Source organism: Ruditapes philippinarum, unplaced genomic scaffold (genome assembly GCF_026571515.1).
Source record: "Ruditapes philippinarum isolate M1 unplaced genomic scaffold, ASM2657151v2 ctg195_1_1_1_1, whole genome shotgun sequence".
Lineage (NCBI taxonomy): Eukaryota > Metazoa > Mollusca > Bivalvia > Venerida > Veneridae > Ruditapes > Ruditapes philippinarum.
Window position 1 is genome coordinate 136298 of NW_026853905.1, and position 26301 is coordinate 162598.

Consider the following 26301-nt stretch of genomic DNA (forward strand, 5'->3'; position numbering starts at 1 on the left):
ATAAAATTTGAAGTGTCTTCTACATCAAATGACAAAGATTCGTTGTATGGTTTTGAATCATGTCAACATATTTTCAGTTAAAGCTTCACAACCTGAAATAAATGGTCTACCTGGATAACCAAGGAGTAAAAAATGTTTTATGAATTTAAGGTAACATTGTGGCACTCTCTCTGTATTTGTTGGATAAAGCGCCTTAACTGTAGATTCTCATATAATATCTAAATTCTTTAGCTTATCACAAAGTTCTTCATAAAAACCTTCCTGTGGGTTTTCAATAAGTTATTTTTATAGTAAGTGTTTTCAAGTTGCCTATTAGACCTTTCTATCTCAAACTGATTTCGTAAACGGACTTCGTAATACGGAATAAATTTGGGGATTTTCTCAAAACATAAATAATAAAAATATCAATACACTGCATACAGCGTTTTTTTTTTAAATACATATGCTAGTTATAGTATTTCTATAAACCATCAACACATTAAAGATGGAGACAATACATATATAAACATAATTTATATAAAGACCAAATAAAAACAAACAACAAACGAACAAAAAAAATTAAAAAACACAATACAAGTTACTTCATTCATATACTCTATTGTAGTGTTAATTTTTTAACCAATGACAAAGAAGCGATTTTTTCAAGTTATACTGGTAAGTGTTGGTACATTGTGGGAAAGCAGGACATCACTATACTGTCACTGTTGACGACAAGTTCATTTATAAAATATGTAGCAACGTTTCAGTGGGAATTGAGCGTTAGAATAATACAAACGTCGCCATCTGAATGTGTCTTGATAGCGTTGAAAGGACAGTATCCAGAATAGAATTGTTGTTGTGGCTTATCCATAGGTCGCACTTATTTGTGTGATGTTCCATCTTTTGCACCAACTGTAGGATACAATTTTTCCCAGTCGCCACGTTTACTAAGCCACTGATCCATGGTTGGTCAAGTGATGTAGTTCGCAAATAATGTTGTGTAAAATGTAGTATAAATGTGCGAATTTCAATAACATACGCGGTGCTCACATTGAATATGGTTTAAAGTGTTATTATTTAGGGATGGGTAACATCGTATCCACATCACAAACATTAGAATCATATTTACTGACCACTGTAATTCTAAGTTTATGTAATGTTGATATCAATATTTCAGATGTTTTACGAAATTGTATACATTTTCTGAGAAAATTTGGAAAAAAAAAAGATTTTTTCGGAATATCTTTCGAATCATTTGAAAATAAACGGTTGCGAATATCTAGTACAGAGTCTAGAGGTGGCATCATTACGGCAACATAACGATGTACGGTTGATATATTTTGAAGCATCTGGCGGGGATTGAACTAAATCAAAAAGTTAGCCTTCGCCTACTAGCGTTCATTCTAAAAATCTAAATACAATGCAAACAGTATAGTGTTGCAGCAAAAAGTAAAACATAACAAAAAAATGACGATGCACGTATAATAGTTATAGACAGTTTCTCCCACTCAAGATATAACTTTAAGAAAATCGGAAAATTTTGAGGACCTAGGGTTCAATGTTAGTCGGTGTAACATATGTACTATTATTGTATAATTCTAACGCTCGATAATTTAGTGCAATTTCACACTAAAGCGTTACTACATTTTATAAATACTTTAGTCATAGTGATATTTATACAAATATACACACGACGAGTGCCGGGTGTTTCAAATATTGCAGCAGGCCAACGTAATCGACCGGCTCATCGCAGGAGGAATAAGCACTCCCTTTTAAATCAAATATGAGAAAATCAAAAATCTCTACAGATGATGCCCCCCCCCCCCCCCAAAAAAAAAAAAAAAAAAAAAAAAAAAAACTACTCTGTGAACTTGACGTCAGCAGGGACAGCAGTGATGACATTTACTTTTAGTATTGCTTTCAAAACACTCTGAACTTTATGGCATGTTGGTCATTGGTTGAAAAATTAGCACTACAACAAAGAAAACAAGAATTAGGAAACTCGTATTCTTTATTTTTTTGTCTTTATATAAATTATGATTATATTATCTTCTTTTTTAATATGTTGATAGAAATATTATACAAAAGCATATAAATGTACAATTACCGCTGTAATAAAGTTTTAGCGTATTGATTATTTTATTTTCCTCGCATTAATGTTTTGAGATAATATCCAAATTATTCCGTATTATGAAGTCCGTTTACGAACTCCGTTTCAGATGGAAAGGTCTATTATAATCTTCTTCTTCTATGATAACAATACACAAGTAAATCAAAGGAAGGAGAGAATACACATCAAACATCAGGATGGTTTATAACTGGTTTATTCTAGGATCTACCGGTTTCGGTCTTTCACGACCTTCATCAGGATACATTTCAAAGAAAAATGATTACTGAAGTACTAAAAATGTGTAAACAGAATATGACGTATGTTTCTATAAAAAGACATATAAATGAGTTTATCTGGACTAAGTGCCAAGTTTTTCTGGGCAAAGTGCCAAGTTATTTTTCCTTATAAAATGTTTCAAGTGTTGGATAACCACAGATCATATCTATATCATTGACCATTTTACAGCATGGTTTAAGTGTTCATATTCAACAAAATGTTTGTTTTGCATAAATGTGGTTCTAACTTTGTAGTCTTAAGTTGATTAAATAGTTACTGAGGAGAAATAAGTTGGTTTCAGTATTAACAAACTAAAATTCTTCATTGTTATGAGTAAATATATAGACGTTAATTGAGATTTCCTGTGGATGTTTCCTTTATGCAATTTTGTAACAGATGTACATGTATAACTTAAATTCTGGTATGATATTTTAGCTGTTGGTTCTTTCCATCTAAAGTATAATTGGGTTTAGAAGAGCTTTTATTAGATTAAAGTATCTGTAATCTTATTAAATAGTTGTTTGTCTTACAAGAAGTGTTCAATTAGTGTACGAATATATCCAGGGTAAATTACTATTTAAGGCCATGGAGGAGGAATCCAAATCCTCTCGAAAATGAGGCCCTATTATTTACAATTTTCTGCAAGGTTTTACGGTTTAGATAAATATTTTACTGTCTATGATATTTTTCCAAGAGTTATGTGGGTGAAATCATTGTCCTGGACTTTTTTTCTTGTTATTAAGTTCTTTTTCCACATTGAGTGTAATCTTTGCTATAATATCGGTGATGAGATTAATTTGGTCTTGTGATGTGATTTTATTTAAATCTGTGTTGACAGTTTCCATTTCTTTTATGATTATTTCCTTTCTGTTCTTCCAATACTGTAATAAAATTGAGCATAATTTTAGACCGAAAGTAATGTGAGCTTCTTCCCATTCTATTTGTAATAATGAGTTGATGACCGGTACTTGGGGTGTAAGGTTGACTCGTAGAGATTTCGGGATTGTTTTTGTGTTAATACATCTCTCTAAGTATTTAATATGGTGGTTTGTGCGTGTATTTTGAATATTTAATCTTTTCAACACTTTAAAACGGGTTACATTGCTTTCGTCAATACGGTGTGATGGTTCAGCGGATAATTTTCGTTTTTTCGTTGTTTGAGTGTTAGACTGTACCGGAAGTGTTGTCTGGGAGACAGACGGTGTAACGTTAGATGCTTCCTCATATATGTCGTCCTCTTTGCGGTATGCGTACATGATAACAATATCAGAACCCTTGTCTTCTTTATTTATTACAATAGTCTCATCTGAGCGAAGTTGTGTTAAATTGAAGGAATAGTTGATAAAACGATTACCAGCACCTTTCGTGACAAAGTTCTATTTATTAATTCACTAGTCAAAATCTAATGATATAGAAATACATGTATGCTGATTCTCTATTCATTGTTGTAGTTGACCTTATATTACATTTTACAAAGTCGTGAATATTTGAAGGATTGGGATATCTGATCGACTCTGTTTTACACACACTCGATGAATTGTGTAATACACACAATATCATAAAATACTATTTCGTTTAATATTGATTATACGGAAAACATAAACGGAAGAATAATATTCGCTGGCTTGCATTACACATTTCAATCACAGATATGTAACTAAATACAAAAAAAAATAATTGATCGGTCGGTTGTTCTGTATAATTCATAAAACAAGAGCACCGATAGGCGGAGCATTATATGCCCGAAAGTGTTTTGTTTTTTAGTAAGGATGAAGCATGTGTAAGACATGGGAATTAAATAAAGTATTACCTCCTTCAAATAGAAATCATCCTATGAAGTTTGAACACTGTGGGCCAAATGGAACTTTAGTTATGATCCGGAAACTGTTTTCAGTTTTAAGGTGATAGTGACCTTTGACCCTGTGACCCCAAAATCAATAGGGGTCTTCTACCGAATATGGACAATCATCCTATGAAGTTTGAACACTGTGGGCCAAATGGAACTTAAGTTATGCTCCGGAAACTGTTTTCAGTTTTAAGGTGATAGTGACCTTGTTCTTTGACCTTGTGACCCCAAAATCAATAGGGGTATTCTACCCAATATGGACAATCATCCTATGAAGTTTGAACACTGAGGGTCAAATTGAACAAAAGTTATGCTCCGGAAACCAAATTGCTAACGGACGTATGGACGGACGGACAGATAGACGGACGGACGCCAGGGGGTATATCATAATATGCCCGAAATTCTTTCGGGCATATAACAATATTGTACACAGTATATACTTTAAATATTCATGAAATGTATTCTTGTAAAACCATAACAACAACAAAGATTTACGCGAATGTTTCTTTCATGCTGCAGCAACGTACCAATTACTACATTGCCTTTATTGAATCATGATAAAATATCTTTAAAGTTAATGTTTGTTCTTAGTTTGCATACTAAACGTAATTGTATTTTAATTCAAATCACGTGTTGTTGACATTTCTATCTAAAAAAAACAGAACTTGAGCTACCAAAATTTTATAGCCTGCTTAGACTAAGCGGATAAGCTGCTAGCCTGACTTAATTATGTGACAGGTAGGTCAATCTCTTTCCCGTCAATAAGGTAAACCAATTATGCACGTGTTATACAGAAGACTACAAACAGCTGGTGTGATGCCTTAAAGTTTTAATGTTACGTCAATAAGTTCTGACAAAAATTAAAACATACAAAAATATTACTTCCTATTTAAAATATAATTAAAAGTTGATCGCGGGAATACTGTCAAAGTATGAAACGTATTTGGTAAGCATCTTCCTGATATTTTCATCAATTTATAACGAATGTATCCTTTGGTCTACGGCTGTTTGTATTGTCACTAATGAACACACTCAAGATGTTGTAATTTACTCACAATAAAATCAGGGTAATATATTTCTCAAATACGATAAATATTACGAAATATTATTGAAGCAGTTTTACTGCTTTCCTAGATCGTTGGACGTGTATAAACAATTCAAGTGTTTTGATAACGACTGTAAAACAAGTTCCACGAAAGGGGCAATCATAAAAACTATCTCTATGAAGAGCCTCTCGACTGAAACTAACTCATTTGCACACCGGCTTGATGTTCTTGGTGTTGCTTTTCTGTGACATTATTGGAATAATGTTTAAAGGTAATAGTTTTTAAACACGCATCTGTATGCTTAGCATAGCAATTTAGATAAGAACTTAAAAAATATAGACTAAATTTATGACATCAATTTTAAGTTCTAACAGAGTCAAAGGAATACGGCATTCGGTGGGGGGGGGGGGGGGGGCTTGAGTGATTTGTCATATTTTTCCTTTTTCCCACATGGAGAGATTCAATGGAGCCGAGTCTGCATTTTATATACAATTTTATTGTTTTCGTTGCTCCTGAGGGATATCCCCTTTTCCATTTTTTATAACAAAGGCAAAGAAATGATAGAAATTTAATAAATATTTCTTAGCTATTAACTCTTAGTATGAAGCCACCGAACCAGGTAAGATAAGAAGATTTATGGGAAAAATGGTAGAATGACCCTCGTTTCTATCGCCCTAAAGATGTATGACAATTTTAAGATTTACACGTATCATGTGTATAGGGAGTTTTTTTAGTGAAAGAGCTTAAATTTTAGATTTTATGATGTAAAGTCATGTTTGTATCATCAGATAATGACAAGCATCTAAATATTATCTATTAAATAATCTTATTACTTACCAAAGGTCTAACGTTAAATTCCATGAACGCGTCCTTTAAATCCAAACATTGATATCTCAAATTGAAGTACTTAAATTATTACTATAATCTGGTAAAACTTTCTTGTTTGCATATTTATTACTGTATACACCATTTCGTCTGTATGGCTATTTAAATGGAATATATCTTACAGTTATATTTAACATTTCTTTGCGAATAATGCATATAATGAAAACGTTTTGATGCAAAATGATTTAGTTTTCCAATATTAAAGAGGTATCAAGAAACGTATGTCGGGGTGTGTGATTTGATAATCTGTTGCGAACTTATCGCCCAGGTTTTACTTTTTTCCCTCCTCAATAAATATATAGAGTTCTTGTGTGCAAGTCCTTACATTACTCATGAGTCATCAACCAATCTTTCACAACTATTAACTAGAACCCTGGCGCATATCTTATAGGATTTTTGATTTCACTGCATGCTGTATAAAGAGAAATATTCTTCTGTATACAGCTCTACACCTAAGGCCAATGCACATGTTTTCAGGGTTTTGTGATTTGATAAAAAAATTTAATAATGTCACTGTTACATAAAGAAATACTATTTTGCGTGCAATAAAACCTGCCTTTTTTGAGGGATTTCCTTAATGAGGGATTTCTGTCAATCTTTACAGACCTATTGTTAATTAGTATCCTATTGTTTTGTGTTTGATTAATATGTGCGTGCGTATGTGCGTGCGTGCATGTGTCTGTCTGTGTGCTCTTCTGGGCTCAAGTTCCAATGATGATTACAAGCGGAAAAATGGTTCTGTGACAATCCCGTCGCTTGATATTTTGTTTCGTATTATTTCATATTGCCATTAACAAAGTATTTAGTTTTAATGTGAATATGCTATAATGAATGGTCTTCAATATCATAAATGATTATGTTAACAGAATTCAGTATCATTCATGACAACAAAGTATGAAAGCATTGTAAATAAGTGTGTGATTCACGGTCTGATATTTTAAAATATATATACTAGTTGTACAGATAATAAATTGCTCTAGTAAAAACCACCAATTTGAGTATGTAGATTTCATTGTCATTTTCTGCTTTACAAAAAAAACATGATCTAGACATGTTTTAAGGTTAGGGCAATTGGAAACAATTTTATTACGATTTAGACTTAGAATAGAAGACAAGTAGCATTCAATCTTAATGAAATCATATTTCGTCATTCGTTAAGTGCTTGCATAAAATAAAATATATTAGTCCTTGAGTCCACAAATCTCTGCACATAAGATGCATAAAAAACTATAACCTACAAAGGGTAGAATAGATGACAAGGACATTTAACAGACTGAGTGTAAAAAGCTACTCTACCACACAGTGCGGGTTAAAAAACATCAAATATAATCCTTTACGCAATAAATAAAGTGAGGCCCAAACATGTGGTTTTAACCAAAAGTTTATATTCTTTTATGCACAAATTAGTATACGGTGTGGTTATACAGTATGTACATAAGCTAGAATATTGGAAATCACAGAAATGGTTTATTCACATATTTTATTAGTCATAAAGATTTTGACTACCATATATACTTTCAAAAAGAACCTATATAAAGAATTTTTGATACAGCTATAAAGTTCAAATAAACATCACAATAATCGAATGGAAAGCGACGTTTCAAACTTAAAAGTTTGAGTGGATGGCAATACTGAAAATACATAACTTCATCATTTGGACATGAAAGCCTATGTCGATATTTGGAACGTGAGTAAAATATTTTGCTATGTAAGCAAAACTAGATCAATATAATATTAATATGCAGAAATGCTTATTATTATAGTTATATAGTAAACTAACCCATTGCATGTTTAAATAAATCAAAATGTGACTTGAATGTCTATGACCTAAAGCTTAAATTGTTGACCTTTCCAGACAATTGTTTTGCTTTTTTACCAGACTTACTTGACCATCAGTAGTAACAAAAAAGGAAGGGCATGCATTAATTGTTTATCTTATATGGTAAATAATTTATTTGTTATATTCCGATTTACATAAAACATGCTGTATGAATGAGTCAAATGTTTGTTTCAATATTTGACTGATGTAATCAGCCCCCATCCCCACTTCTCCTATTTTTTGACCCCAACCCCCTTAACCCTTAAAACCCTTGTCTCTTTAATTCAAAAATTAAGTTTTTATAACTATGTCGCACATAACTTGTCACTCTCCTCCTTTCGCTGCCCTTAGTCAACTATCGGTTTTGGTTTGGTGCCATCTGGATGCCCTTCTGTGGTAGCTTGGGTGTGTCGGCTGTGTCCATTGAACGTTTCCTTTGCCTAGTTGATCTTTATTCTCGTCCCTTATAGCATTGTTCACATTTTTGTTAGATATGGTATTATACGCTTCTATGAATGCCCTCATTTAATAGCTAGTCAATTAAGGGTATCTGGTTGTATGCAAATATAAATACTGTTGATCTCTAAAAATCTGATATCATATGAATTTTAGAAATTCTAGATATTTTCCCCGCAGCAGTCAGTATATGTGCTGGGGGAAAATACACTAACATTGAAGTGCGTTTAGTTGTTTTACAGATTATCCTTAAGTGTATAAACTTTTATAAACTTTTTCAGAAAGAAAAGAAAAATGAGTGAAGATAAAAAGGAAGTGAAAATGTTGTCAGCAGACAGGTTAAACCCGTTTTACAAAACCGACGCAACGGGGACTGCACCTGTGTAAGTTTTATGGCTTAACTATTATACATAATTTTAAAGAACTTTTTCAAAATGAATAATAGAAAGGCAAGAAAACACTAAAAATATACGAATTATTTAACTTTTTATTTTGAGTTTAAAGAAAGTTAATAATAATGATGAGTTGAAGTAAATTATTAGTGGTCGAGTATTTGAGTTGGAATCACAGAGAATGTCATAATATCATAAACTATGTAAAGACATAGTTAACTGTGTTAAGTTGATTTTTATATATATTCCTGTATAAAGTATAAATATGTACAATCAATATTGATATATAATGTCTCACTTTAATTGTCGTATTGAAGTTTTAGTTTTTGGATTCTGCGGTGTTAGGGGGCGTAAACTGTAGCATGTATTAACAATTGTCGCCATGAACAAGCCCATTCATACCAAACATGCAATATTCCTTTAATACGAACTAAAATCTGGTAATCACATCGCGCATTCTGAAATTAGCATAACGATATTAAGGAACTTTGATAACCGTATTCACATCTAAATACTTGAAAAAAAAATCTAAAAAGAATTTCAGAAACGACGAACTAATTAAGTTTCTCGGAGTTCAGTTAACCATGCTTACCCTATATATAATTTTAATTGCTTTTCACAACTTTTTTAAAAGTTTCACATAAGAAATATTTATTTTAAGTTTACCACGTATTGTCAGTTAAACCAGAATTGTATCGACCGAGTATCATGTTTGAAAGATACTTTTGTGTATTGCTTAATCTTACCGCTTTTGCGAAAAATGTGCAGAATGGCCGGGACTGGAACCCGGGATCATCGAAATACTGTTCCGGAGCTATTCGGCCGCTTACACATTATCTCCCCTAAATAATGATTAGTTCTAAACCGTGACATGCACACTGGTAAAAGACTCTGAGCAACGAAAACATCATTTAAAGCTTATCAAAGCTACAAAACCAATTCAAATCTGTTTTAATCAAGTTATTATTTTATAAACTACTACTTTTTGCATTCTTTAGTCTTCAAAAAGTGAGAGTATGAGAGAGTACTTGATTTATATGAAACCTAATCAACATTTCTTTTATTTAGATGACAATTTTCTTATAGCAGTTATCAAAATACTATTATAATTTCATAACTACATGGTCATACTTACAAAACTTGATGCATAAAAAGTCAAAACATAGAACCATAAACTAAGTACTAACACTTTGTTAACCAGTCCTTGAACCTCCTCTTAGTAAAGTTAAGACATTTAATTGTCAAGGTATATATTGCAGTTGTGGGTGTATCAATTTTCGGGATTAGATTTATATTGTTTAATGTAAATATGCCAAACTTTTCCTCAGTTAGATGTTATATTATTTCCGATACTTTTTATTTCAATTGATGTTTGTCAAAACTTGATTATAAGACATTGATTTCACATACTAGTACATTTTTAGAGGTTATTATAATAATTATTTTAGGAGGAGTCCAAGAGTGTATGTCAAAAAGGGCAAAAGAGAAGACACTTTGTCTACACCGTAAGTTATCAAATATGTATTGCTAAATGCTACCTACTAATTTACTTGATAGTAGTTGACCTTGGTATGTGAATAGGAGAGTAGTGTTTGTAGCAGCAAAATACATACATGTATATAAAAAAACTGACTCTGTTAAAAAAAATGATAACATTGTACAGATAATAAAACCAACAGATTTTAAAAGTAAGTGGTAACAATAACCTTTGATTGAACAGACAAATGCAGCAAAGATAAGAATGAGAAACAAAATGCAGTTAGGAATTGCTAAACTTGACTTATGTGTTTGCTTGTAAACTTTCAACAAGATAAACTGAAAAAGAGTCATAGCTTTTATGAAAATTTCATGTAGAGCTTTTTTGTCTTGCTTGAAACTTTTTATGCATCTAAAAATTCAAGTTAATAAACTCTTGATTCAGAGATTTTATAGCTAAAATAACTTAGATACTAAAAAAGGGACATGACTTTGACAAAATACATCTTAGAGATATAAAATCTGACCGCATTCTCTTGCTTGTGACCTCCTTGCCTTATATGCTTATTTGAGATCCATCATGTATATATTAAATATATATAGTAATTAAATATGGCGTCTGTCGATACGTAAAATTTTTTGCTAAGCTGAAAAAAGCTGAAAAATTGTGTTTAGAGTTCATAGATTGGAAATATATTGTACTGGATTATATAGACAAACCTTTTAAAAATCATTATTGAGAACGATTTGATGATATTTTGGATTTAAACTATGAGTTTTGGAGTGGAAACGCACAATCGTTTTGAACCATTGTTTGTGCCAGAATTTTCGCGGGAAGTTATGGACGGTGATTTACGTTCAAAAGTTGACCATTGTCTTGATATGGATAAACAGCAGATTTTTACAAACAGTACTATGGATTGTAAGATGGACATGATGTACGAGGAGCTCAGATCAATCAGGTCAGATCAATCACATTTTAATAACTGCGTGAAAAATTTAGGTAATGCAGTTGGCTTATTAGACTCCAAAATTGAGAGGGTGTCAAGAACCACAGATAGACATACTGAATATTTAAGAGCCACTACATATAAACAAGTTGATGCTGAGGCCAGACAACGTAGGAACAACCTCATATTTCGTGGGCTAGCTGAAAATCCAGGTGAAAATTGTTTTGAACTGATCCGAGATTTCATGAGAAACCATCTTGATTTGGACCCCGGGGCAATTTATCTATCGCGTGCACACAGGTTAGGTAGACGCAGTCATATTCGCATTTCACGTCGTCCGATTATTGTGAACTTTAGAGATTATTGCGATACAGAAATGATCATGAACCGGGCGCATATGTTAAAAAGTACCCCATTCTCTGTTGACATTGACCTTCCCCTTGATTCAGAACGCTAGATCAAAGTTATGGCCAGACTTTAAAAAGCTAAAAAATGAAGCGCCTAGATCTAAAATTCAAATTGTCTACCCAGCGAAACTCATTCAGGACGGTAAGCTGATACACGATGCACTTCCGGAGTGGGATAGATATACTCAAATTGATATATAGGTTCGAGCTCCTTGATCGCATATCTTCTAGTGCCGAGGGTTCAGAAGCAGCAAATAATACGCAACAACAATCACAATTTGTACGTGCGGAAGAACAGGAACTAGTAAATCAAAGTCAAACAAGTACTAACTTACAGCATTCTTCATGTAGTGAGCCGCGTATCCCTGTGAGCGCTGGTATGCCGCAAATACTACTGCCGGTTCCACCTCAGCCGTTAATGGCACAGCTAACACTTAATTCTTTTATGAATATGTTGGCAGCTAGCTTATCACAACAGTGCAGATCATTCCTACCGATTCCCGTGTTAAACAATAACAGTGTTAGCCCACCAAATGACACTAGTAATGAACGTCAGAGCTGTCAGATGGAAACGCAGACATTTCCTACCACTAATATCATCGATACAAACAATATTAGCTCCATTAGTCCCAATGTCTCCACTGTCCAGAATGTATCCCCAGATCCCCCTGACCCTTGTGTCCAAAGTACTCACATTGTTGATCTCGCTAATCAAAATGATATAAATCCTATCAGTGTAAATCACAGTATTGATAGTCCGACTAGAAATACAATTTTGCCCCCCAACACATTGAACTCCTCTGTTTTGACCACTTCCTACCCTGAACATGAAAATGTAGCACAAATAAGTCCATCCCCAGTTATAAATAAACAAGCTGTGTTGTCCCGAGTTCGATGCCAAATTTTGACAGTGATGAGACATTATTGAAACATGTTCCAGATTCGGCGTGTCAACATATTGACACGCCTCTTGCACAACGTGTAACTAGAGGGCGAGATCGTGTATCTGGTATCTCTCGGTCTCAGAAACGCTCGAGTTCAACCAAGCCGTATAGGCGAAACAGTGTCAGCTCTACACGTGAAAATACAGATTTGGGTTTTACGCGTGCTAAAAATAGCTCGCAGTCGAATAATCCAGGTCAAGATCATCAGGCGGAACGAAAGCAGGCGACGGGTAGCAGTGTAAATACTGGTATGGAATGCCGGTAGGGACATGCCAATTTGCTAATTTGCCAATTGCTGAATTGCTTATTTGCTAATTGTCGATTTGCTTATTTGACAATGGCTGATAGGCTTAACGACAAATTTGCTTATTTGCCAATTGCTTAATTGCTAATTTGCTTATTTGTTAACCGCTGGTTTACGTATTTGCTTATTTGCCTATTGCTAGTTTGCTTTTTGCAATAGAAAAACTTTACACTGTGCTGAAGTATATGGAAAATCTGACTACAGACAACCAGTTGAGTCAGATCTGTTAACTTTTACCAACAGTATTCTTTTGAATTCATTGTTTTTCTAAGAATTCTGTTGGTCAATGAATTCAGTGGCAGTGATGCCTACGCAGATATATGTCTACAACTGATGGCTGACATGTCCTTGAGAACACAGACGCTTGGGGGTCAGACCCCGTACCCCAACGTGATACGTGCCCCTGTAAACACTCTATTTAAAATATTTATTTAAACACGAATTGGACATCGTTAAAACTGGTTTTCAAGCAATTTTTTACATATACCGGTATGAAAAAATACCATATACCACCAAGTCTCAATAAAGTACTTAATGGTTTTATCGTTGTAACAAATGTCCAATTCGTATTTAAATAAATATTAAAATACATAATTATGTAGTTTTGATATAGTGTTTACAGACGCGTATCACATTACGCCAGCATCTGTGCTTGAGAATGCCTTATAATGTGTTGCAGCTATAGATCTGTTTGTGCAGCTTAAGTCAGAGATTGATGGCATAATAAACACTTGATTAGTCATATAGAAGTGAAAATTATTGAGTAAAGATTGAAAATAAAAGAACTTGAAAACAAAACTGTTTCTTATTTTATGGCATATAAAATGTCGTTATTCTCAGTTATTCTCATTTGTCACAGAGGGCCTCATTTTAGTGGTACGAACACATAGTATCACGAATGATACACTTGGTGCATGCTTAACACGGGTGTTTGTCTTTGCACTTAAGCAATAGGCTTCGTTTTTAGCTCTGTAAGATATTAGATCACTTATGTCTGTGTGTGCATCACCATTTTGCTTTGGTTAAATGTTTTTGAAATTTGGTCACACTTTTCCATTTCTTCGTGTTGTACATTTTACATGCTATCAGGTGACCATGACCATGATCATGACCTAGGGTATAATGGACAAAGCCTCTTTGAATATTGTGTATGCATGCTGCCTATTTAATTCTTATGTGAAGTTACAGTTAGATATAAGCAATAGTAACAGAGATATGACAGAAAAACAAAGGCTTTTCAGTACAATACATTGGTGACCTTGACATTCAGTATATAACGGGCACAGCTTCTTCATGTACTTTGTATGCATGCTTGTAACGCAAAGTTTATGCAAAGTTGCAGTAAGATGCATGAATCAGCAAACGTAACAGAGATATGACAGAAAAACAAGTTACGAAGAAAACCAATGCATTGGTGGGTAGAATAGCATCCATGTTCTCTGAATAGTGGAGCTAAAACTGAAACTCAAGATAATTAAAAAAACAACTACTGTCTGAAACTGAATTTATTTTTTTCGAAATTGATTAAAATGTATCCATCTGTCTTTCTACCTATATTCTAGGTAATGATGGATTGATCATAATTGTCACAAGTTATAATTAACAACACTTTATAAACATAATAACATGATATAGGTTCATGAGCTTGAAATAAAGTCTACAAAGACTTGTTATTTTATATCAAACAAGAACTTCGCGAGTCGGACGTGTCGCCTGACAATAGCATAAAAAATTATGTATATAAGCAAATAAGCAATTAGCAAATAAGCAAATTGGCAAATCATCAAATAAGCAAATCAGCAATTAGCAAATTAGCAATTAAGTAGTTGGCAAATAAGCAAAGTGGCATGTCCCTACCGGCATTCCATATTATGGACAATTATAGTTTACTGATCAGAAGGTCACGCTGCGATGCGCGCTATTGAACATTCAAGGTTTAGTGACCAAACGAACCAATAAATAACAGTCTGAAGAAGTTTTAAATATTTTTAAAAATAATGTTATTGTATGTTTTACTGAGACTTGGGGAAATGAATATTGCAATTTTAATGTTAATAATTTTTAGCATTTCTTTTTAAATAGAACAGTCAATAAAGTGTCTGCAAAAAGAGCCTCGGGTGGTATTTGCATTTATGTTAGAAATGATTTTGTGACGCAAGACACGCTTGTGTTCACTAGCGAAGATGATATTATTTGTATAAAAATAAGCGGGTCTAAAATTGGCTTGACAAATGATTTATTTATTGGATTATGTTATATTGTACCCGAAAATAGTATCAGAGAGACTATGATTGATAACAGTACATATGATAGATTGCTTGAATACATTGTTAGTTTAGATAATAAATATGAGAACGGCTTCAATTTTATGTTATGTGGCGATTTCAACTCTAGAACAAGTAATTTACCAGATTGGGTTGTAAGTGATAACATCGGGCATGCTGATATTTTGCCAGAAGATTATCAAATTGATGAAAATCTGTTACGCGTGTCGCAGGACAGCGGTCACGTGAACAATAATGGTCAGTTACTGTTAGATTTATGTAAGCAGACTGGTATTAGAATAATAAATGGCCGTTTAAAATATACATTAGGCAAATATACTTTTGTTTCAAACAGAGGCAGCAGTGTTGTTGATTATTTTTTATGTACTCAAAATTTATTTGAACATGTAGATTATTTTAATATAAATGATCCAAATGTTATTACTGATCACTGTTTAGTAGAATGTCACTTGGTATTTTGTGTAAAACAGGCTGATATTATAGATAATAAGCGGTCTTATGAAACGTCGCAATATAAATATGTGTGGTATAAAGATAATGCTAATGATTATATAAGTAAATTGAATGAAAATTATATTGTACATAAATTGAATATGTTTGATGTAAATGTTGAACAATCGCACAGTAATGATGATATTAACTCGTGTGTAAGTGAATTTGCATATTATGGATGATGTGTGCTCACCTTTATTTAAACGTAATGTTGGAAACTAAAGACCAAATACTAATTATGTAGATACGAATCAAAAGTGGAACACACAAAAATGTGATGATATTAAGCGGGCATTTTACGCTGCGCTGAATTTGTATAGAAATGATAAATCTGAGGCTAACCGTGTAAACATGGTAACGGTAAGGTCTAGATATAAGTCATGTTTACGTAATGCTAGATTTGTTTTTGATAAAAAAGAAACTAATAAACTTGTGAATGCTAAATTTAAAAATGCAAGGTTGTATTGGAAAATGTTAAAAAAACTGTGCTGGTGTTAAAGATGCTAATATACCTATGGAAACTTTTGAGCGTTATTTCAAATCTGTAAATAATCCTGAAGATCCCTTTTTTTTCACCGGATGAAGATGTGTTGCATTTTATAGAAAGATATGAAAGTGAGGAGTTTAATGTTATGTTTTCTTGCTTGAACTTGCCATTTACTTATGAAAATTTATCAAACGCTATTAAACAATTAAGCAATAACAAAAGTGGAGGTCCAGATATGTATATTAATGAATTGTTTATATATGGTAAAGAGGCATTGATACCCCATTTGTTAACACTTTTTAACAAAAATTTTCAAGTCGGACATTTTCCAGCGTATGGTCAGAAGGATTTATAATACCTTTGCATAAAAAAGGAAGCATGAATGATGAAAATAATTATCGAGGTATTACGTTGCTCAGTGCTTTAGGTAAATTATTTACTAGAATTATCAATAATCGTTTAACGGACTGGGTAGAGACATATAGTGTTTATATTGAAGCACAGGCAGGTTTTCGGTCTAATTTAGGAACTACTGATAATTTATTCGTTTTACATGGATTGATAAATCATTTTATAAATAACAATAAACAATTGTACTGTGCTTTTATAGATTTTAGTAAGGCTTTTGATTATGTAAACAGGGACAATTTATGGACAAAATTAATCAAATTTGGTCTTAGAGGCAATATATTAAATATAATTAGATCAATGTACACATCGGTAAAGTCTAGAGTAAAATATTGTAACACTTTAAGTGATAGTTTTCAATGTACATTGGGTGTTAGACAGGGAGAATGTTTGTCTCCTTTTTTATTTTCTATGTTCCTTAACGATATTGAAGATATGTACCTTAAACATGATGTTGAAGGGATATATGTTAAAATGTTTAAAATGTTTTTAATATTATATGCTGATGATATTGTGATTTTTGCAAACAATAGTTTAGAGTTACAAAACAATCTTGATTTGTTGTTTGATTATTGTCAGAAATGGAAATTAGTGGTCAATGCAGCAAAAACAAAAATTATGATTTTTAGAAAAGGTGGTAGAATTTCAGATGACTTAAGATTTTATTACGATGGAAATGTTATAGAAATTGTTAAATCATTTGTATACCTTGGTTTAGTCTTTACAGTAGGCGGTTATTTTGCTGAAACACAAAATACACTTTCTGGACAAGCTTTAAAAGCAATTTTTAAAATGAATAAATATTTATACAAATATCTCCGTTAGACATAGAATAGAATTGTTCGATAAACTAATTTTGCCAATTCTTAACTATGGTAGTGTAGTATGGGGCTTTAATAAAGGATTATCAATTGAAAGATTACATATGCAATTTTGCAAACGTCTATTGAATGTTAAGAAAAGTACACAAAATGACTTTATCTATGGAGAGTTAGGCAGGATGCCACTACAGAATTTTAGATATTATAATATAATTAGATACTGGGTTAAGTTATTATATTCAAACGACAATAGATATTGTAGAAAGGTATATGATATGTTATATAATGATGTTATTATAAATCCAACTAAACAAAATTAGTGTTCACTTACGAGAAACGTATTATGTACTCTTGGTTTTCATGATGCATGGTTGTTTCAAACAATAGGTGATGAAAAATTATTTCTTTTAAATGTTAAGCAACGTATAAAAGATCAATTTTTGCAAAATTGGTCTGGTAGGTTAAATGATTCAAGCAGAGCCTCATTGTATAAATATATTGCTAATCATGGTTTTCAGTCGTACTTAGATATTGTTGTTATTAATAAATATCGTATAAATTTGTCACGTTTACGCCTATCTTCGCACAGATTATGATATGATATGATAGTTTATTCACATAAGACGTGTACAAAATGCACATGGTCACAAAATACATACGTTCAAATATAATTAAACATCACGTAATCATCAAAGTTAACATTATTTAGTAGCAAAGTGTCATACAATGATAAAACTACATCTTTGGACTGCATTAACAAAATGAAAATGTGTAGAGACTGGTCGGTGGACCAGGCCTACGAGCACACCAGTTATTGAAAGGAAATGTAATATATGCAATATACTTGAAGACGAGTACCATTTTGTCTTAGAATGTTCTTTGTATCATGATTTGAGAAAACAATTCATCCCAAAATATTACTGGAAGCGACCAAATATGCAAAAATTTATAGAATTGTTAATGAACGATAAAAAGCAAATCCTTAAGAATTTATCATTGTATATTGAAAAGGCTTTTACTTTGAGAAAAACTGTGTTATATGGTAATTAATGCTTTGAATGCTAAAATTACTTCACTGTAACAAGAAATGCAGTATTTAGTGTGTATGCTTTCATGTTATTATCGATTTGATATGTTATATTTTTTATATAAGTAATAATGTAGTGTATGACGTGTTTGAATAATTATACCCTATTATGTAAACCTCACTTTCTTTACATGAGATAATAATTGTTAAATAAAATGATACCTTGTGTTGAAGTTTCACAACTTTCGTTTCGGGTGAAACTTCAAATTAAGGGTGTAGTCACATATTATACGCATTTTATGTGCTCATCATTATTACGCTTTTAAGTTCAATTCAAATCAAAGTTTTACCACTTTCGTTCTTTCGTTTTTTTTCGGTAAAGCTAAAATACTCATACAGTTCGACAACATTAAAAAATTATATATATAACAGCAAATGCGATTATTATGCCAAAACAATATTCAAAACTTGTAATTTGTTAGTCTCTATTCTTATGCATGATACGGTTTTTTATTCAGAATCAGAATTTTATGGGTTTTTGAAGCAAAATAGTTATATTAATGATTACAACAATATATGAGTAGATAATATATGACACATAATTAGAAAGTCTCGCTAATCGAAAATTTGATAAATTATATTATAAATACGCCTCAGTGCAAGGGAGATAACACAAATTAATGTGAATTTGCGTTTCATGTATAGTTATGTCCCCTTTCTATTGAAATTTATGAACACATATATATAAGAGACTAAAATGATTGTGTACATATACTAGATACATGTAGATGTACGTTCAGATATTATGCATGTATATTTTGTAATATTATATATTGTTCAAAACTTATTTGTAATATATGTACCACATGGGTTTATGACCTTCTGGTTTGATTGAATAAAATCTTGAAATCTTGAAATCTTTATTAATTTTCAAGTAAATATGATATGATCACAAAATAATTAGTTTCAATGAAGTTCATTTTGAAAGTCAAAAAGGAGAATAACTTTGTGAAAATACAAATAATGAGACTAAAAATGATATACTTGATGATAACTCTCTTTACATATTTCAAGTTTCAAGTCAATACCATCTTCTATGTTTTAGTTTCCGAGATAATCAAAGAAATATAATTTTCTAAAGAAGGGACAGAACGTATAAAAATTCTATATACTACTGTGAACAGTCGTGATACTTCATTTAATATATACTTCAAGTCAAAACATGGAGTGAATTGTGACCATATAAAAGAAAGAGTTTTGGGACGGAGCTGGACAAGAAACAAAGAAAACTTGATTGTTGTTCTTGTGGTTGATGTTTTGTTATGGAGTCTAATCTTTCATGTTTTTCATTTATAGGAAAACAAGTATTGTGCATGGGTTAAAAGAGATGCCTTTGTAAGTACTTTATTTGTTCCATTTAGTAAGTTATACCTCAGTTATTAAACAAGTTCTTACTTACGGCTTTCTTATTTGTCACATTCAAGTTCCTGTAGAAAATATTTAAAAATTTCAAGGAATCTGTTCTCCTTAACTAGGGTTAATTGTTGCCAATGTTGCTGTTAATAGTTACGAAGCGCAGTTTATATAGGTTTCACAAGTAACGCTATAAAATGTGATAGACCATATCATAAATGAACTTCTCTCTAACATTTTTTATTTATTCATTCATTCATTCATTCATTCATTCATTCATTCATTCATTTATTTATTTATTTATTTATTTATTTATTTATTTATTTATTTATTTGCGGAGGGTTCATTTTAATTGTTTGTTCTTCTTTGCATAAAATCTTGTTTACATATGGGTATATAACGTACTGTCAAACATTTTATTCTTTCCAAACAGACCCGATAACCCGATATTCCATGCTCCTATGGTATTAGTAAACACAGACAATGGTAAAACAACCTGCGATGAAACAACATTATCCAGATTGAGAGAAATTGAGCAAACGCTGAACATAGTTTCTGTCGTTGGCACGCTTAGAACTGGAAAATCTTTTCTGTTGAATAAATTAGCCGGTGCAGGTACATATATGTATTTGACGCACAAATTAACACTTATATTTTGATTCCATTTAATACGTTGTACATTACCATTGTTACAATGACAGTTGAAAAGTACCCTGGAATGTTTTGCCTAGATTTGCTTAGCTATTTTATTGATTTGTTGTATATTAAAAACGGTACGGATTATCGATATTACCTACATAAAACACAACAAATTACTAGGCGTTTGAGGTTTAAAAGTCTAAAAACATAACATTGGAATTTCTTACATAAATGAGGTTGGGCACTTTAAACAAAAATATATGCAAAAATAGTTAAGAAATATACTTTAAATAAAATGGAAATCGTATTTTTATGATTTTCTTAACCCGATTTGAGTAAAAAGCGTTTTAACGTTTTCATTTTGGGTCATTGTTTTACAATTTGAATAATTATTCTGGTAAAACAAGTATGCGAATGATCTGAAATTTTGCACAAAGATAAGTGGTCTAAACCTACAACAAATAGTACATTTATTTGGAAACAAAATTTTCAGTCCCATCATTTCAAAAAACCTCAGTGGAGATAAAAAGTATTGTTATTTATTTTCTCAAACAGTAAATAAATCAAGCATTATTAAACCAGTGAATAATGAATTACTGCAAAGAACATAACAAAAAGTCAAGTCAGTTTTCAGTGAGTAAAGAAGCGTGCTTTGAGATCGGACATACCACAGATTCTGTAACAAAAGGGATATGGGTTATGTGTCGACCTCATCCTACCAAAGATAATCAAGTTGTTGTCTTGCTGGATACAGAGGGGATAGATGACCCAGACAAGGTAGTTAAAATGATTAATGAGTAAAATTATATATAATTAAAGACAAAAAAAAAGTCAATTACACAGATTTTCATATTGAACAGAATGGAGTGTTTAAAATAATATTATTTGTGAACACCTTATCTGTTAAAGTTATTAACGATTTCTAATAAAAATTACTTTGGAAAACACTTATGCATCCTCAAATGTCTGAAAACAACAAAACTTACAAAATATGTTATTGAAGTCACTGTAAGATATATATTTTTCAAAAACTCAAGGTGGTTCTTTTTGTAGTTTTGGTTTTTCTTTATCATATATACAGGTTGATATTGAAGACGACAAAAATCTGTTCATACTCGCCACGCTTTTGTCTAACACATTAGTATACAACACACGAGGAAATTTCGATAAAACTACCATTGATAAATTTAAGTATCCTTTCTACTAAACATATGCTTAAAATCTTTATTTACTTATTTCAATGGAAGACCTAACTTTGTATTTATGGACGAGAGTAGGTCTAAATGTAAATTTCTAAACCGGGACTTTATTTATGTTTTTTACATTCATTACTTATCGCTGTAATTTATCAAAGTTTATCTCAAGTATAGTTTTCAAATTAGTACTTGGTGTTTCTGTAATAGTTATTGATTTGCCTTAAATGTGTACATATTTCTCAATAAAATCAAAACATCAATAAAAGTATTTGGCTCCGAAGAAGACGATTCAATTATGGATTTCTTTTTCCCAAATTTTGTACTGACATTAAGAGACGTGACTCTTGACATTGAATCCAAAGATGCCGATGCCTTTTTAGAAGAAAAGCTAAACATGAAAAGCGGAGATGGCAATATTTCTGAAGAGTCACTGAAAGAATACAATTTTCCAAGAATGCTTATAAGACGATACTTCAAAAGCAGAAAATGTTTCTTGTTCAGAAAACCGGTGAAACAGAAGCTTATAAAGAAATTATTGACATTAGATGAATCGGAGTTGAAAAAAGAATTCCAACAAACGCTTGAAGTGTTCCGTGGTTTCATATTTTCATGCAAACCTAAATCACTTAAGTCTGGAAAGGCAATTAATGGACGAAGTAAGTGAAATTATCAATAAAAAAGTCAATGCTCTAATCATGCTTGTTATAACTAGTATATGATTAAATCCAATCGAAATAAGTATTTGTTGTGAATCAATCAAATGTATTATTTTTATGCTAATGCTAATGAATACTTAAGGAAACAGTGACAAAATGCTCTTTTCCCTTCATTATTGCGTTTGTTTTTAAGAAATAATAAAACTCTCATAATTACCAAAGGTAACATTATATAAATAACACATGGGTTTGTAAAAATATCATCCCGAGGAAAATACTGTATTTTTACAGGGATGATTTTTTTTACTGTTACTCACAAACCCATATGTTATTTGGTTTATTGCCCCAAACAAAAATACTGTGATGATCTGAAATTGTCAACTAAATCTAACTGTAACAAAAATAAAACAAGAGTAACAATAACTAAACTGTCTTTACTTTTTAAATTTTAAGTGTACTTTAGGCCTACTTGAGAAGTTTTCTTTTTCTTTTATTCTTTAAGCAAGTGATGATATTTACTAGTCACAAACATACAATAAGCTTTGTTTTATTTAGTAAAAAAAACACTAACCCATTTATACGGTTACGATCTGTGAAATCTGATCCTTCTGTTTCCAGAATATTCTTTGCATGTTTTTTGACAAAATAACGATGATATCATATGTCTGTCCACCTTATCTGTAACGTTTCACAGATTAAAATTGTAAAATAATCCTTTGTTCAAGCTTAATTCGTCTGCATGTTCCAGTTTGACACATAATTATTTACATTGAAATTACTTCCGTTGAAAACAGATGTTTACTTTTTGACTATTCAACAAAAATATATATTATACGCGAAAAGCACTTCCGGGTGCAAACAACCAAATTTTATGTGTGTCATAATTACTCCAGAGAAGACGCTGATGTCCTGTCGTGGTGAACGTCGAAAGTTAAATGAAATGGCGGCCATTTTATTTCATTTTATTTAGAAAATTGAACACATGACCAGATTTTATACTGTTAAAAAGTACTGTTACCTATGTAACAGTACAAAATTCTTAGTCACGTGGTACACTTGCATTAACAGTAAGAATAACTCCCAGAGGCCTATGAGAAATTAACATTACGAAAAAAGTGAGGATTAGTAATATTTGCTTTGTATTAATTGCCATTTACAATCGTTTTTGTAAAATACTTCTATTTTCAGTGTTTTGCACCCTTGTGTTAAATTATGTTCAGTCTAATCGGACCGGAGATTCTCCATGTCTCACAAGCGCAATGGTGTCAATGGCAGCTTCAGAAAACACCTATGTAGTGAAAAAGGCCTCCGAAGAATATAGAGCCGAAATGGAGAGACGTATAGGCTCTCATACACCGAGTGAAAAGGGTCTTGTAATCTACCATAAAGACAGCATGCGCGCGGCTCTTGAAGTGTTGGAAGCTGGCCTCATCATTGATGACGAGCAAATATATGAAGAAAAAGCAATGGTAAATATGAATTTAATTTAATTTACACACTGTAACTTTCTTTCCCCTATTGAACAAATCAAAATATATTGTAAATCATATAATGTAAAGTAAAATAGATACTTTTTGTTTGTATTTGTGTATTAATGATAGTCTATTTATATATTTTTACATAACAAATATTTTCCTTTTTGATAATTCAAGACTTGCTTCAAAGAACAATTTGAAAAATTTAAAGAAATTGTGAAGAATGATATTGAGGAAAGATGCTGGAAATTACTTGGACGACTTGATACCATGAAAATACAAATAAAGATAAAGAGACAAAAGTATTGCACACCTACAGGATACGATGAGTACATGAAAGATGTAGACACCCTGATAAAACAATACAACAGAGAAGCTGGATACATGGGTTCTGTTGTAAGAAAGTGTTTTTCATTTTCAATATCTTTTAATTCATAACATACTTAAATACAATCTCTTTTTAGAAAAATTGATTTCAAAATTTATTTGTTTCCTACAAGAACCAAACGAGATTACGTTACAACATGTATATTTTTCATTATCAAAACAAAACGATCACTTTCGTACATGTTCGCACGAAATTATCTCACAAAAGACAAATTTTGGCATGTGCCGCTCGTATAAAATAATGCTAGTACATAGTTTATTTTATAATATAGCAAACATAGATGAACTTTGGATATATGATTATAGGCTATGATAGTTCTGCAAGAATTTCTCGCTAGTAAGTCAAAAGAAGAGGAAGAAATCTTCTCAATGGCTCAAGAAGCGCTTGGCGGAAAAGGTATTCTTTTTGTAATAGACAAACATTCAAACTTCATTTGAATATTTATTCGTAATAAATACAATACTGATTTACATATGTAGCTTAGAGTGGCACTGTTTGAAACTATTTCTAATTAAATGTTAATGATGAGGAAACACAATACTAACTCTTTGTAAAAATAATATTATTCAGAAGGGCCAGAGAGAAGAAATATAAAACATCTGAGCGTATTCAGAGTAGAAGACATAGACATTTTGAAAGAAGAGGAAGAAGTCGAAGAAGCTATCCGAGCAGATATTGAAATGCTGCAAATGAATGGCCTTCAGAGTATTGGAGAACAATATCTTGACATGCTCATATCAAAAAAAAGGAGAAATAGATAGAGTGAAGAAAGAGTTAACTCGGGATAATTCTTATTATAAGAAACAGTGTAAAGAAACTGACCACTGGAAAAATATTTTTGAAAACGCGGCATTCAGTTTGACCCTTTATAGGAGCCGGTTAAAACCAGTTGCTGAACAGCAAGGTACGGAAATGCAAGCCACCGCTTATGAAGAAACTTCGACTGACGTCATAGACCCTCTTTTGAACAAAGCTGTCGAGAAAATTGAGTCAAAAGACGACGGCGACATGTCATCGGGAAACGCAAAAGGTGAAAGAGCAGCACCAGAAGGAAATGAAGCAATTCGAACATACAGTGACCCACTTCAAAAAGGAGTTCGGAAAAAACCGGAACAATGTAACATTTTGTAATTTAAACAAAAATCCTTTGATATTGTTTTAGACTTTGGTCATCACTTACTATAGATAAAGGAAAAGGTGAATGTCAAATAACGCATTTTAGATACTAAAAAAATGTTGATTTTAAGCAACACAAAATTAAATTATTTTGTTATTCAGGGCCGGGTCGATCAATTCATATAGTTCAAGTGGTTCAAAATTTAAACAATCAAAATTTGATACCAGTGTGAAAGGATCTAATTACTTCAATCGCTATAGATTTTTACTTATATTATTAAGTGTTATTTAGACAGAAATAGATAATAGAGAGTTGGCTTTATCTATATGTATAATTTCACTGATCAGAACATGCTAATGATTGTACATGCTATTTTTTTGTTTTTGTTTGTTTGTTGCTGTTCATTTTGCTGTTGTTTTTTTTTGTTTTTGTTATTTTTTGGGGGGTTTATTTTTAACTGTTGATGTTTCTTTTTGCATTTTTGATAATTTTGTTTCATGGATATGTTTTAACGGTTTTGAACTATAGATGTTTGTTTTGAAGAGTTTTAAGGCAAAAAAACCCTTTTAAATGTGTGAATTAAAGATGGAAACGGTTGTTTTATAAGGGAGCTCCACTAAGGTAAAAAAGTCTAAAAACATAAATTATTACTTTTACATAGATCAAATGAAGCACTTTAAATGGAAACAACTGCCAGGGGTAATACAGAAATGTACATAGAATACATTGAATTGAAAATCGATTGCTATTACAATGTTGTGCTCAATATGAGTAAAAAGCGTTGCATTTTTTTGGTCATTTTATACAATAAAAGTTGTTTTACTGGACAAACGTGGTGTAGGGATGATCTATAATTTACACAATGTCCTTGGATCACATCTTTTTTTAAATGTAACATTAAACATAAATCTCGGAACATTATTTCCAATCATGTCTAAAAAATCTCAGTGGAGACCCCCACTCCTAAACAATTTAAAAAAAAAACATTATCCTTGTGTTCGGAGCTT

At 31.8% G+C, this 26301-nt stretch overlaps 2 protein-coding genes across 2 annotated transcripts; both read left to right on the top strand.

Annotated features, from left to right (window-relative positions):
- The first annotated feature begins 5450 nt into the window (after positions 1-5450).
- LOC132738314 (guanylate-binding protein 1-like) lies at positions 5451-21829 on the top strand. The gene is made up of 7 exons (XM_060725796.1): positions 5451-5528; positions 8699-8800; positions 10258-10314; positions 19767-19805; positions 20257-20438; positions 21097-21239; positions 21544-21829. Exons 2-7 carry the CDS (start codon positions 8712-8714, stop codon positions 21667-21669), a joined length of 636 nt encoding a protein of 211 aa, XP_060581779.1. The 5' UTR covers positions 5451-5528; positions 8699-8711; the 3' UTR covers positions 21670-21829.
- On the top strand, positions 21828-26280 carry LOC132738311 (guanylate-binding protein 1-like). The gene is made up of 5 exons (XM_060725793.1): positions 21828-22314; positions 23503-23783; positions 23967-24185; positions 24483-24573; positions 24748-26280. The coding sequence occupies exons 1-5, from the start codon at positions 21954-21956 to the stop codon at positions 24936-24938; spliced, it is 1143 nt and encodes a 380-aa protein (XP_060581776.1). The 5' UTR covers positions 21828-21953; the 3' UTR covers positions 24939-26280.
- The last annotated feature ends 21 nt before the right edge of the window (positions 26281-26301 follow it).

What these genes read in the sequence shown, in the direction of transcription:
- LOC132738314 (XM_060725796.1), top strand. Translation starts at nt 8,712, where the DNA reads ATGAGTGAAGATAAAAAGGAAGTGAAAATGTTGTCAGCAGACAGGTTA. An exon ending in GCAACGGGGACTGCACCTGT is followed by an intron (nt 8,801 to 10,257) that starts GTAAGTTTTATG and finishes TAATTATTTTAG; the next exon opens with GAGGAGTCCAAGAGTGTATG. An exon ending in GGGTTAAAAGAGATGCCTTT is followed by an intron (nt 19,806 to 20,256) that starts GTAAGTACTTTA and finishes CTTTCCAAACAG; the next exon opens with ACCCGATAACCCGATATTCC.
- LOC132738311 (XM_060725793.1), top strand. Translation starts at nt 21,954, where the DNA reads ATGGATTTCTTTTTCCCAAATTTTGTACTGACATTAAGAGACGTGACT. An exon ending in TATATGAAGAAAAAGCAATG is followed by an intron (nt 23,784 to 23,966) that starts GTAAATATGAAT and finishes TGATAATTCAAG; the next exon opens with ACTTGCTTCAAAGAACAATT. An exon ending in AGAAGCGCTTGGCGGAAAAG is followed by an intron (nt 24,574 to 24,747) that starts GTATTCTTTTTG and finishes AATATTATTCAG; the next exon opens with AAGGGCCAGAGAGAAGAAAT.